At 45.0% G+C, this 13,513-nt stretch overlaps 1 protein-coding gene across 2 annotated transcripts in view; it reads left to right on the top strand.

The window, feature by feature from the left end:
- The window catches only part of tmtc1 (transmembrane O-mannosyltransferase targeting cadherins 1), a 182,695-nt gene that overhangs the window by 97,000 nt on the left and 72,182 nt on the right, over positions 1-13,513 (top strand). For both annotated transcript variants that reach the window (XM_078568505.1, XM_078568506.1), the window contains one exon: positions 12,368-12,489. In XM_078568505.1, the coding sequence (XP_078424631.1) occupies positions 12,368-12,489 (122 nt within the window). The remainder of the gene's footprint in view (positions 1-12,367; positions 12,490-13,513) is intronic.

The following is a 13,513-nucleotide window of genomic DNA, read 5'->3' as shown; positions in this document are numbered from 1 at the left end:
TGACTGGTCACATTATAGAAACGTTCTTCTTTTTGGCCAACAACATATCAGAGGAAGAGAAGAGGCGGGCGATCCTTTTATCAACATGTGGCAGTAAAACATACGGCCGAATTCGTAGTCTGAAGGCATCCAATGGCCCAGATTCCAAGAGCTTTGATGAGTTAGTAAACCATGTGGAAAGCCACTTTCAGCCGAATTCTTCAGTAACAAAGCAGCATTTTAAATTTAATTTGAGGTGCTGTGCCCCTGGAGAGACAGGCGCTTGCTATGTAGCAGCCTTAAAACAACTGACAGAGCTCTGTGAGTTTGGGATGTCGATTAACTTCATGTTGAGAGACCAATTAGTATGTGGGATTAATGAAGACGCTGTTCAAAAAAGAGTGTTAGACTTCAGCAAGGCACTGGAGTTGGCGCTCACTATGGGAAGCGCAGTCAGGGATTCAGAAGCAATCAAGGGAGCACAAAATAGCGCCGTCCTTCACATCGGGAGGGAAGCACCGGTTAGAAATGGTGTGAAAGCGCAGGGCTCCACTGAAAGGCGGGAAACAAACACCATTGACAGACCAGCAAAAAGCAACGGTTTAACAGAGAAAACCCACAATAATAACGGCAGAGATGGAATCAGACAGCCTGCAAGTGAACGACAATTTAAAAGAATTGAGTGTTTCTACTGCCATCATAATGGACACATTATGCAACATTGTAAAGACAGATTGAGACAAAATTTTAAGCAAAAAGGTAGAAATCGAAAACTTGCTCAAAAGCTGCATGCAATGCCATCAGGTACAGAATTTCCCCCTTCTGCTCCATTGCATCCCTGGGAATGGCCAGGAAGGCCATGGGTCTGGCTCCACATTGACTATGTGGGGCCTTTTTTGGGCACAATGTTCCCCTTGATTATAGACGTTCACTCGAAGTGGATGAATGTATATGAGGTGTGATCACCCACATCTGCCGCCACCATAGACAGATTGTGTCAGAGTTTTGCGATACACAGGTTATCAGAGATAATAGTGTCTGATAATGGAGCGGCATTCACCAGCGGGGAATTCCAAAAATTTGCAAGTCTCAATGGCACTACACATCTTAAGACCTTGCCATCCCACCCTGCACCCAATGGTTTAGCCGAGAGGGCAGTCCAGACCAAGTCCAGAATTAAAAAACTGGATGGTGACTCTATTGCACTGAGATTATCATGTTTCCTACTCAGCTACAGAACTATGCCACACACAAACACCGGTATTGCCCCGCAGAGTTATTGATGAAGAAACTCTCATAAGGCTGAATTCGGGGGGAGGGTAGAGAGAAGTCAGGAGGCCCATATAAACGGACACGATTACCACAGTTGTGAAAGAAACTTCACTGTTTGAGAAACAGTTTTTGCAAAGAACTTTGGGGGTGGGCCCAAATGGTTATCAGGGTGAAGTTAGTGTAGTGACAGGAACCCTTTCCTATCACATATTGGTCAAAGGTTGGATAGTTAAGAGACATGTAGATCACCTCAGGAAAATGGAAACAGATCTACAAGAAAGGATGCACCAAGCATTCCCTTTGGAGTCTGCAGCACATGTAGAAGGAACTCCCCTTGGTTTGGAAGTACCGGTAGAATCCATTGAGCCTGAGGGTCGAAGAAACACCACTTGGAGGAGGCACTGAGGTTGGCAAGGATGCAGAATGTACTCTGAGTGGGGACTTCAATGTCCACCACCAAGAGAGGCTCGGTACCACCAGTACTGACTGAGCTGGCTGAGTCCTAAAGGACATAGCTGCTAGACTGGGTCTGCGGCAGGTGGCGAGGGAACCAACAAGAGGGAAAAACATATTTGACCTCATCCTCACCAACCTGCCTGCCGCAGATGACAGTATTGGTAGGAGTGACCACCGAACAGTGGTTATGGAGGCGAAGTCCCGGCTTTACATTGAAGATACCCTCCATCATGTTGTGTGGCACTATCATCGTGCTAAATGGGATAGATTTTGAACAGATCTAGCAACTCAAGGCTGGGCATCCATGAGGCACTGTGGGCCATCAGCAGCAGCAGAATTATACTCAAACACAATCTGTAACCTTATGGCCCGGCATATCCCCCACTCTACCATTACCATCAAGCCAGGGGATCAACCCTGGTTCAATGAAGAGTGCAGGAGGGCATGCCAGGAGCAGCACTAGGTATACCTAAAAATGAGGTGTCTACCTTGTGAAGCTATAACACAGGACTACTTGCATGCCAAACAGCATAAGCAGCAAGTGATAGACAGAGCTAAACGACCCCACAACCGACGGATCAGATCTAAGCTCTGCAGTCCTGCCACATCCAGTTGTGAATGGTGGTGGACAATTGAACAACTCACTGGAGGAGGAGGTTCCACAAATATCCCCATCCTCAATGATGGAGCCCAGCACATCAGTGCAACAGATAAGGCTGAAACATTTGCTACAATGTTCAGCCAGAAGCGCTGAGTGGATGATCCATCTCGGCCTCCTCCAGAGCTCCCCAGTATCACAGAAACCAGTCTTCAGCCAATTCGATTCACTCCACGTGATATCAAGAAATGGCTGAAGGCACTGGATACTGCAAAGGCTATGGGCCCTGACAATATTCCGGCAATAGTACTGAAGACCTGTGCTCCAGAACTTGCCACGCCCCTAGCCAAGCTGTTCCAGTACAGCTACAACACTGGCATCTACCCGGCAATGTGGAAAATTGCCCAGGTACGTCCTGTACACAAAAAGCAGGTCAAATCCAACCTGGCCGATTACCGCCCCATCAGTCTACTCTCCATCATCAGTAAAGTAATGGTAAGGGTCATCAACAGTGCTATCAAGTGGCACTTGCTTAGCAATAACCTGCTCACTGACGCCCAGTTTGGGTTCCGCCAGGGCCACTCAGCTCCTGACTTCATTACAGCCTTGGTTCAAACATGGACAAAAAAGCTGAACTCCAGAGGTGAGCTGAGAATGACTGCCTCAAGTCAAGGCAGTATTTGACCAAATGTGGCATCAAGGAGCCCTAGCAAAACTGGAGTCAATGGGAATCAGGGGTAAAACTCTCCGCTGTTTGGAGTCATACCTAGCACAAAGAAAGATGGTTGTAGTTGTTGGAGGTCAATCATCTCAGCTCCAGTACATCAGTGCAGGAGTTCTTCAGGGTAATGTCCTTGACCCAACTATCTTCAGCTGCTTCATCAAGACCTCCCTTCATCATAAGGTCAGAAATGGCGATGTTCGCTGATGGTTTCACAATGTTCAGCACCATTCGCGACTCCTCAGACACTGAAGCAGTCCATGTCCAAATGCAGCAAGACCTGGACAATATCCAGGCTTGAGTTGACAAGTGGCAAGTAACATTCGCACCACACAAGTGTCAGGCAATGACCATCTCCAACAAGAGAGAATCCAACCATCACTCATTGATGTTCAATGGCATTACTATCACTGAATCCCCCACTATCAACATCCTGGGGGCTACCATTGACCAGAAACTGAACTAGCCATATAAATACTGTGGCTACAAGAGCAGGTCAGAGGCTAGGAATCCTGTGATGAGTAACCAACCTCCTGACTCCCCAAAGCCTGTCCACCATCTACAAGGCACAAGTCAGGAGTGTGATGGAACACTCCCCACTTGCCTGGGCGAGTGTAGCTCCTACAACACTCAAGAAGCTTGACACTATCCAGGACAAAGCAGTCCGCTTGATTGGCACCATCCACAAACATTCATTCCCTCCACCACCCACACACACAGTAGCAGCAGTGTGTACCATCTACAAGGTGCACTGCAGGAATTCACCAAGGCTCCTTCGACATCACCTTCCAAACCGATGACCACTATGATCTAGAAGGACAAAGGCAGCAAATATATGGGAAAACTACCACCTAGAAGTTCCCTTCTAAGCCACTTATCATCCTGACTTGGAAATATATTGCCGTTTCTTCACTGTCACTGGGTCAAAATCCTGGAACCCCCTTCCTAACAGCAGTGTGGGTGTACCTACACCACATGCTCTGCAGCGGTTTGAGAAAGCAGCTCACCGCCACCTTGTCAAGGGCAACTAGGGATGGGCAATAAATGCTGGCCCAGCCAGCGAAGCCCACATCCCGTGAATGAATTAAAAAAAAGTTGGCTCCCATTGAGTTTGGAGGAGAGCTACCCATCAGCCCACTTACCTGTTCTTCAAGTAGGAGCCTTAACACAGTGTCAACAGAAAATCTAAAAGAAAGTACTTGCATTTGTATAGCACCATTCACAACCTCAGGGCAACCCAGCCGTTGAAGTAGTTACTGAAGTGTCACGTGCTGTAATGTAGGGAAACGTGACAGCCAATTTATACACAAGGCCCCCCAAACAGCAATGAGATAAATGACCAAACTATTTGTAATGGTTTTGTTTGATGTCTATTTATTGACCAGAAAACTGAGGAAAACACCTCTATGTTTCTTCCCAAAGTGCCAGATCTTTTACATCCACTAGAGAGGCCGCAGTTTTATGTCTGGTCCTGAAAGGATCCAGTTCAAGCAGTTCAGCATTGCCTCAGTAATGCGCCGAGATGTAGGCTTAGATTTTATGTTTGAGTCTCTGGAATGGGATTATGAATCCACCACCTTCTGGCTCACAGACATAAGTGCTACCACTGAGCAGACAACTGACACCTGTAGCTGGGCAGGCCTGAATTTGTCCACACCTGGTGTCTGCAGCACATTTAGTTTGCAGCTAAAGTCACTACACAGCAGGAACCTTGGCTGATTTCTTCTCTCCTGAACCCCCTCTTTCACCCAGGGGCACAGGGACCAATGGCAGTGCTAAAATTGCTGTCCTGGCTGAGGTGTTGTAACTCAGAACAATAACCTACATTTTTCTAGCACTCTTAATGTAGTAAAATGACCCAAGGTGCTTCACAGGAACATTATCAAACATAATTTACATGAGCCAAAAAAAGAGACATAAGCCAGGTGACCAAAAGTTGATCGAAGTGTGAGACTTTAAGGAGCATCTTAAAGGAGGAGACATAAAGACAGAAGTTGTATGAAGGGAATTCCAGTGCGTGGGGTCTAGACCACTGAAGACATAGTTGCCAGAGGTAAGGTGAAGGAAGGTGACAGTTGGAGGATTGTGAAGGATTATGGGGCAGGAGGAGGTTATAGAGGTAGAGCAAACCAAGGACCAGAACTTTTTGTCTGTAAGTATCAGCTACACCTTGCCTTTACCAACAGAAGCATGGCAGTGTTGTTGAATTGTGTAATGACTGTTAGCACCAATTGTGTGATTGCACACGCATATATGTCACGTTTGAAAGCAGTAGCTGTGATATTTATGGTGCTTTGTTAATACTGTAGCTTCTGTACTGCTGCCTTCACTGTCTTCCTCTGCAGCAAATGCAGCAGAGCTCGTGCCAGAGCGAGGTTCCTGAGCCACATCAGGCAATGCTTAACACAGAGTTGAACATGACACAAACTATCATCTTATGAGATGGAAGGCTGCCATCACTAACTTCACCTCCTTATATTTCAATCCATGTGAAAGATAAGCCCTGCAAAACTTTTTCATTAGTGACTAAATAATCAACTAAGGGCAAAGTGAGAAGCATTTACAAAGGAGTCAGGGATGAGCTTGTATGAAAAATGTAATTTGGTAAAAAGCCTCTCATTAATTGGACAAGGAAACAATGATTGGGAATAGATACTCTGCAGGCTTTCTGATTCTCTCCTTGGCTGTCTTTCTCATTAGCTGCTGGGGCACAATGTAAATGTGCAGTTTTCATAAGAACCTTGAGCTAATCGATCTCCATATTCCACACTTGAGGATTCTTGTAGATTGCAAATGCCACTTATTTATTGGAAGACAGATAATATTGAGTGCAGCTCTGAATGATGTCAAACTTGAGTTGAAGAACAAATGTAAATCCTTTACTTTTTCTGACAGTATCTTCATCTCTCAAAATCACTGACTCCTTGCTCAGGTACAGTTCCAAAAGCCCTTTTCCAAGTGACTATTATCCGTACATTAGGTTGAACCAGACTGTTAGTGTCCCCAGTGTCTGATTTGACCCTGAGCTTCTGACCTGTAACATTGTCCTTGCCTCAACCCATCTGCTGCAGAAACCCTCATCTGTGCTTCTGTTACCCCCAGATGTGACTATTCCAGTGCTCTCTGACTGGCCTCCTATGTTTGAGTTGCTCGAGCAAAGTGATGGCGCAGAGGCAACAAGCCAAATGGCCTTCTGTGATGACGTAACCATTTCAGGATTCTATCCAGGTGGCAGAGTTTTAGCTGAGCTTTATGTCCTAACTCTCACCAAGTCTAGTTCATCCATTATCCCTGTGTCGCTGACCTACATTGAATCCTGGTCCAACAACATCTTAATTTCTATATAAGGCACTATAAAAATACAAATTGTTGGTGTGAGCCTTGACCTTAAAAGTTGATGGGCAACTCACTTGCTAAATCCTGTCCTTATTGACACTGCTGGATAGCAAACTGGAGCTCTGGCTGAGTTTCACCTCCCTAATTTACAATGAAGTTATTATATTTTCTTCATTTGGCAAATCACAAGCTATAAGCTAATTTGGTTTCAAGGTCAGCTCCCATATGTATAAAATCTTCCTTCCTCCTTCTGCCAAATGAAAATGCGTCATCCTCCGCTGATGAGGTGAGCAGGCAACCAGCTCTCCAGCCTTCACAGAAATGCCTGACACCAGGAAGCTAGATTGAGGATAACACAGGGTAACATCCCTTCCCTCTTTCCCTGGGGAAAATGTTAAGACATTGGTTTGTGTGTCTTCTTGTCAGTAAAGCTGAGATCAGGAAATTGGTGTGAGTTGCAGGCCTGGGTTATTACTGCCCCTCAAGCATAACATGATTTAAATAGCAAAAAAACATAGATTGTGATTGTGAAAGCTGAATGTCCGACAGGTTATGTTGTAATCAGTGGTCAGTGGCAATTTATTCTGTCTGTCTTTCTCTCTTCATTTGTTTTATAACATCTGTTTCTATTTCTATGTGTCTATTAGTGTTTCTCTCTTTCTATTTGCTTCTCCTTTTCTCTATTTTTGTCGAACTCTTTTTGTCTATTTTTCTCTTTTTCTCTCACAGTGTATCCTCTCTCTCTCTCTGAGTAGAATCTTACATTGTTAGGATATGAGTCTGAGTTCAGACCATTTCCAGGTCCTGACTCCACTCCACTATCAAGGTACCTGCCTGGGAGATCTTCCTGTTAAAATAATAGGAGCTGCCTCAGGGTCTGATGACCAACAAAGGATTCCAACAGGTTCCTGAGACTGTAGACCCAATCAGAGGGCTTGCAGCATTGGAAGAGTTGTTGCCACTGTCAGAGGGAGTGCTCAAGGGCACCTTGAAGCGCCCTCTAAAAAGGTAATGAATCTAATTAAATAAATGGCAGCAGCAGCTGGTGTCCTACTGATCAAAGTTGCCTAGACACACTTGCCAGGCTTGGGCCTTGAGGAGTCCCATCCGCCACCATGACGATTCTAGTCATGTGCCCATGTAGCTCACAAAGGGGTATTTAAATATGTCGATTGGCTACCCGCTGCTGCCGGGCAGTTCTGCAGGTGATGACCTGCCCCTGGGAAGATTGCCTGGGGTCGGAAGCACTAATCCCTCTGAACCAACACTTCTGTCTCTGACAGTCCTCTTGATTCCAGCTTCAAGCCTATCCCATGGGACCAGGAGGATCCTGCCCTTTGCCTTTGTGTTTCTCTCTCTCTCTCTCCTGCCTCTCCCTATCTCTTTGTAGTATATGTCTCTGATGACCCTGTTGACCCTTGTGTTTTTGCTCATCATTGTTGAACTTCAAAAGGTGGAGCTGAATAAATAGCATCCAGTATGTGTACGGCACCCATCAGGCGAACAAACCTTCCCAGGCTTTTTACAGGAAGATTAGAAAGATCTCAATGGAAAGGGGTGCGGAGGGATGGAGGGATAGAAGTTACTGAATGTGACATCAGAGAGGTAGGTTTTGAATGACCTTTTAAGATGGGGGAAGATGCTTTGGAAATAACCTTCCAGGAAGGATGGGCAAGATAGAACCAATGGTGGGTGGGTGGCATATACACCAAATGGACTGGACCAGGATTTTTTTTTACTCTGTCACAGATCATTGCTGGCAGGGCCAACATTTGTTGCCCATCCCTAATTGCCCTGAACTGAGGGCAGATAAGAGTCAGCACAATGCTGTGGGTCACATGTAGGCCAGACCAGATAAGGATGACAATTTCTTTCCCTAAAGGACATTCGTGAACCAGATGGGTTTCATGGTTGCCATTACTGCAACTCATTTAATTGAATTCAAATTCCACCAGTTGCATTAAACAGGCAATTCCATTATCAACAGGCAAACCGAACTGTCCTGTGGTGGGATTTGAACCCCTGTCCCCAGCCCTGGGCTTTCTGGATTACTAGTCCAGTGACAATACCACTGCATCACCATCTTCCCTGAATGAAGGCAATCTTTTCATTATCAACAGGCAAACAGAACTGTCCTGTAGTAAATGCTGCTGATGCTTGAAATATGGCTTTATGGTAAAGGCTGTACTAAAGTGTCTCTGTTTAATGCAGTGTCCATTCATAAATCATGCAGTGCAGCCATTCCTAGGCTGTAATTCTGTTGATTTAATTGATTGCGGGCAAAAACCTCTGATGGACTGTGATGGAGTGCATCTTAAGTCTTCCAGTGCTACCTCACAAAAGTCAATAACAGAGTGTGGAGTCTCTCGAGCTGAAACCTAATCTTCAAGCTTCAATGCTAGCAGCTCACCAAAAGGCTTTGCACTTCTCCCTGTAATAAGAGCCGGTTACTGGGAGCTATACCTGCTGAAGCGACAACAAGCATTTCATAGTCTCCACAAGCTAACTGCCAAGTCTGGCTTAACTGAACCTGAAGATTATAATGCCAAGCAGATTGACAATAAAAATGACTGATGGAGCTTGTCTCTGAGCCCAGTCGTGGCTGGCGGGTGACTATTCTGGGAAGGGGCCTAAGGTGAAAATAGATATTCAGCAAAAATAAGTATCTTTAACCTTGAGACATTTCCTGCTGCTGTTTGATGAAACTGAGCTCTGAGACGATGAATTCTTATTGCAATTCTTATTGGTTTCGAATGTGTACACAGGACAACTGGATATTGGACATAGAATCATTAAAGTTTAACAGCATAGAAGGAGGCTGCTCTGAGAGACAGCTATCCACTTGATTGCAATCTCACTCCCCATGCCCAGTGTACATTTTTAATTTCAAGTGATTCTCTGCTTTCTTGTTCTGAATTCTGATTCCCCCACTGGTTTCTGGTAGGGATATCCCTTGTCCTAACTACCTTCTTCAGCATATCTCAATGGTGTGACCATGTAAAAGGCTTTTCCTTAAAGTGGTCCATGAGTTAAGAATTTGTTGTGTGTGTGCCCACGCGTGTGTAGCCCCCTTGGTCTTAATCAAGATAAAGGTTAACTTATTACAAAACTACTGCTGGAAGTTACTTAAGTAAAAGTGATAAAGTTATTGACTAAAATACAGATATAAAGATTCAAATGCAGATAACGATAAAAAGACACTTGAAGATTAATTTCAAATCAGACTCTTTGAGATATCATTGCTTGCACACCTTTCTGAAGTGAAGGGGTTGAGTCTTGAGGTTAGGTTTAGTAGCTGTGATGGCTTCTGCAGTTGACTAGTCAGCGTTTGCCTTTTTGAGGTGGACTCAGCAGGTCAAGCAGGTTTTGGGGGAGAGAGTAGATTTCTTGGCCCTCATAGTTCTGTGAATTCTTTTGGCAGAAAAGCAGTTAGTTTCTTAACACCTTCCTCCTTGACTCCCGATGGAAGAGAGAAAATCCCTGTGATGATAGCTCTCAGAGTCCTTCCTGGAGGTTCTGGCTTTTGTAGCCTGTCTTTATCACAGCCAAGAATGAAATGGCTGCAATGTCAATTTTGATGAATGATTGTTCCACCAAGCAAATAAATGAAATATGTTGAGGCCCTTTGAAATCCCTTCCTGTCTCCTGTTCTCTCAAAAGCCAAGGCTTTTTCACATCTTTTAGAGGATACAATGGACATCTCTGGAGGAGTCTTTTGCATTTTAATGATACTTCATCGCCTTCTCTAGAGAAATGAGTCTTGATGAGGTTTGAACTAACATAGAAAGATGCCACGTTGCCTGTTCATACTTCCATTTCGAAGAAGGCCTTTAAACTCAATGTAAAGGTTCAAAGACAGTAATGTATCTTTAGAATAGTTGCTCTTAAAATCTGTAATATCATAATTATGCATTTGTGACACTCAACAAGAAATTCTCTGAACCTCTCTCTGTGTTCGCTTGGTGGTTATCTTATATTGATGCCTTTCCGTTCCTGGCATGATATGAAAAATAGATATGAATAAAAAAAGAATTCCCTCAAAAATGTTGCAATTTCCCTCTTTTCTTTCTTGTGTCCTGAACATTGAATTAACTGAAACACCGAAATCCTGGAGCGAGACCTGGTAATAATGTTTAAAAACAGCAGACTTTAAAAAAAACCTTGGAATGTGGCATTGCAGGCAAGGTTGGCATATATTGCATTTCCCTCATCGCCCTCAGAATGTGATGGTGCACCGCTGCCTTGCATTGCTGTCGTGGTTTGATACAATAAAGTGCCTTACTTGCACCAAATCCTGTTTGTCGATCACCCCTGTGCCCACTGACTACATTGGCTCCTGGTTTGGCAACAAAACACGTTTAAAATTGTCATAATTGTGCTCAAATCCCTCCTTCACCTCACTCCTTCCAATCGCTGTCCAGGCTCTAAGCTCTTGAATTAATTTCCTGATTCTCTCTGTGTGTCTACCTCCCTCTTTTCCTCCTGTGAGACTCTCCTGAACACCTGCATTTTTGATCAAATTTTTGGTCACCAGTCCTAATATCTCCTCGAGTGGCTCAGTGTCAAATTATGTTTGGTAACGTTCCTTTGAAGTGCCTTGGCTTGTTTCACTATGTTAAAGCCACTCCACAAGTTATAGTTGTTGTTATTGCTAGGCTATTTCAGAAGGTAGTTAAGACTCGACCTTGAGCGGTAGGAGTAGAACCAAATATAGTCCAGACCATAAAGGATAGAAGATTTCCTTTCATACAGAAAATTAATGAGATGTTAGATTTTTTGTGACAATGCGATGCGCTTCACGGTTATGTTACTTCTGTATTCTTCAGGATCTTGCTAGCTGTTGCTATGGAGAAAAAGGTTCTGCTTTCCAAAAGCCATTGCTCCGGCATGATTGCAGCCGGAGTTTTGACATGACCTGACCGTTTCTGGAAGTGGTAGTGTTTTGGGGCAACTAGTTTGGACGTATGTTTGGATTTTTACCAATCATGGATGCAGTTCAAAAAGTAATTCTGCTTTCTGACTGTGTGCACTACAACAGGATAATCTCTGCATGAACTAAATGCTCTTAACTCCTTGGCTTCACCAGAACAAAGCTTCAATTAAAGTTATGTTTTTTTTCTGGCTGAAGTCAAAGGCCTCAATGATAGGTGTGCATTTTGGAAACAGTTATGGGTAGGTATAATGGCTGTTACTGACTGGTAATCCACATGTTCAGCCCTATGTTCATGTTTAATTCAATAAAAGCAGTTACGGTTTTTAATTTTTTCCCCCTATCCACTATTCTGTCCTCACTTGGAGATGTTGACTCCTTGCCGAGGTACAGTTCATCCTCCAGTACTTTTTCTAAATTTCCTTGATTTACATTCTAATTCTATTTGTTACTCGGGTAAAAAGAATGCGGTCATGATGTGAAATCATTGTACAGTTTATGCATTCCTCACAGGGGAACACATTAGTACAATTATGGCTGTTGGTAAAGCCAGGGAGGAAAAGAAGCCTTTGGAGGCCAAGCTATTTTGGTGGCATTGCCCTGGGTTGTCCAGCTCTGAAACATAGTTGAGGGCCTTGTCTTCAAAGGGAGGGATCTAATAGGTTTGGGTCATTGCCCAATGTGGATCAACCAAACAGAACCCAAGCTTTGTTAGCTTTGCCAACATTGGCTCAGTGGGAGCACAGGATCATAGGCTATGAGTTAAGCTCCACTCTACAGATTTGACCACATAATTTAAGCTGCGTGCAGGACTGAGGGAGTGCTGCACTGCCTGGGCTGCCATCATTCAGGTGAGCGAGTTAACCGAGGCCCCAACCTTGATCTGGATTCCCCCACCAGAACAAGTAATAAACATATTTCATTGTGATGAGGTGACTGGTTTACAAAGAAGACTATTTGATTGAGTGTGCGAATAAATTGATGGGCTGCATCTTTCTTTATTTTTACACACACTTTGATAAATTTGACAATGAATTGACAATTTTCTCCCCTCCTTTCCCTCCACCCCCCACAGGGACTGAAACACAGAGAGGTTTTAGTGGGCTTGCTGTTCCTTGTCTTCCCATTCGTTCCTGCCAGCAACCTGTTTTTCCGAGTGGGGTTTGTGGTGGCGGAGCGGGTGCTGTACATGCCCAGGTAAGGACTGCCTGATGAGTTATTGTTGCACTGTGTGACATGGATCATTAGCACGTAGGCTGGTGGTAACCTAGTGCTTCTTCTGAGTAATGTATGTAGCTCAATCTGTTCAGGGTGGTGGAGAGATTATCCGAACCTTGTCATCACCCTTCCACATTAGACGGTGCACAAAGTAGTGTTTGGTGAAAGATTCACAGGGCAGCGTTTTCCTGTCGGCGAGCCGGGGGGTGGTCGTGCGGTGATGTCAGGCAGGCATCCTGACCTCACCGCACGTCATTCAGATATTCAGTTCGGTGGGTGCGCAACCGAGTTGGCTGCATGCCCACTGAGCTGTCAAAGGCCTATTATGGCCTGTTAACAAGTAATTAATGGAGCTGCCTGTCCAACCTTAAGGTTGGCGGGGGGCAGGCGGAGAGCCCATGCGGCCTTCACACTTTTCATGAAACCTCATCCACGGGCAGGATGAGGTTTCATGAATAGTTTATTATTTAAATAAAAATTTTGGAAATAAATAATGGACATGTCCCAGATCATGTGACAGTTTCACATGAGGGGACATGTCCTTAAATTTTTTTCCCATCTTTATTCAAATTTCCGTAACCTAAACAAATCTCCCTGACGCACCTCCGTGCCTCAGGGAGATCTCAGTGCTCTTTCGCTCGCATGTGTGAAGGAGTGCAGGGAACCACTCGGAACCCCTCCCCTGCCCGCACAGGGAGCACTCAGCGCTTCCGGGTGTGCGTCACGCTGGGCGGGCCTTAATTGGCCCGCCCACGTAAAATGGCCGCACGGACCCAATTGGGGGTGCTGATCGGGTTCGCGCCCACCCCCACCCACCCCGTACAACCCTCTTCCCCGATGGGGGAAATTTCTGGCCATAGTGGCAGCAGGGGAGGGTGGATAGCCAGAAAGTGGGGCAGTGGGGGGTTGAGGGGGAGGGGGGGGGTGGGGTGGAATGGTTTGGGCAGAGGGAGTTTCTACAGCTGTTTCAGAGGAACTGTAGGATTTGATGTATCTGTTTAGC

Source organism: Cetorhinus maximus, chromosome 22, assembly GCF_964194155.1.
Source record: "Cetorhinus maximus chromosome 22, sCetMax3.hap1.1, whole genome shotgun sequence".
Classification (NCBI taxonomy): Eukaryota; Metazoa; Chordata; class Chondrichthyes; order Lamniformes; family Cetorhinidae; genus Cetorhinus; species Cetorhinus maximus.
This window is presented reverse-complemented; position numbering and strand designations above follow the sequence as displayed.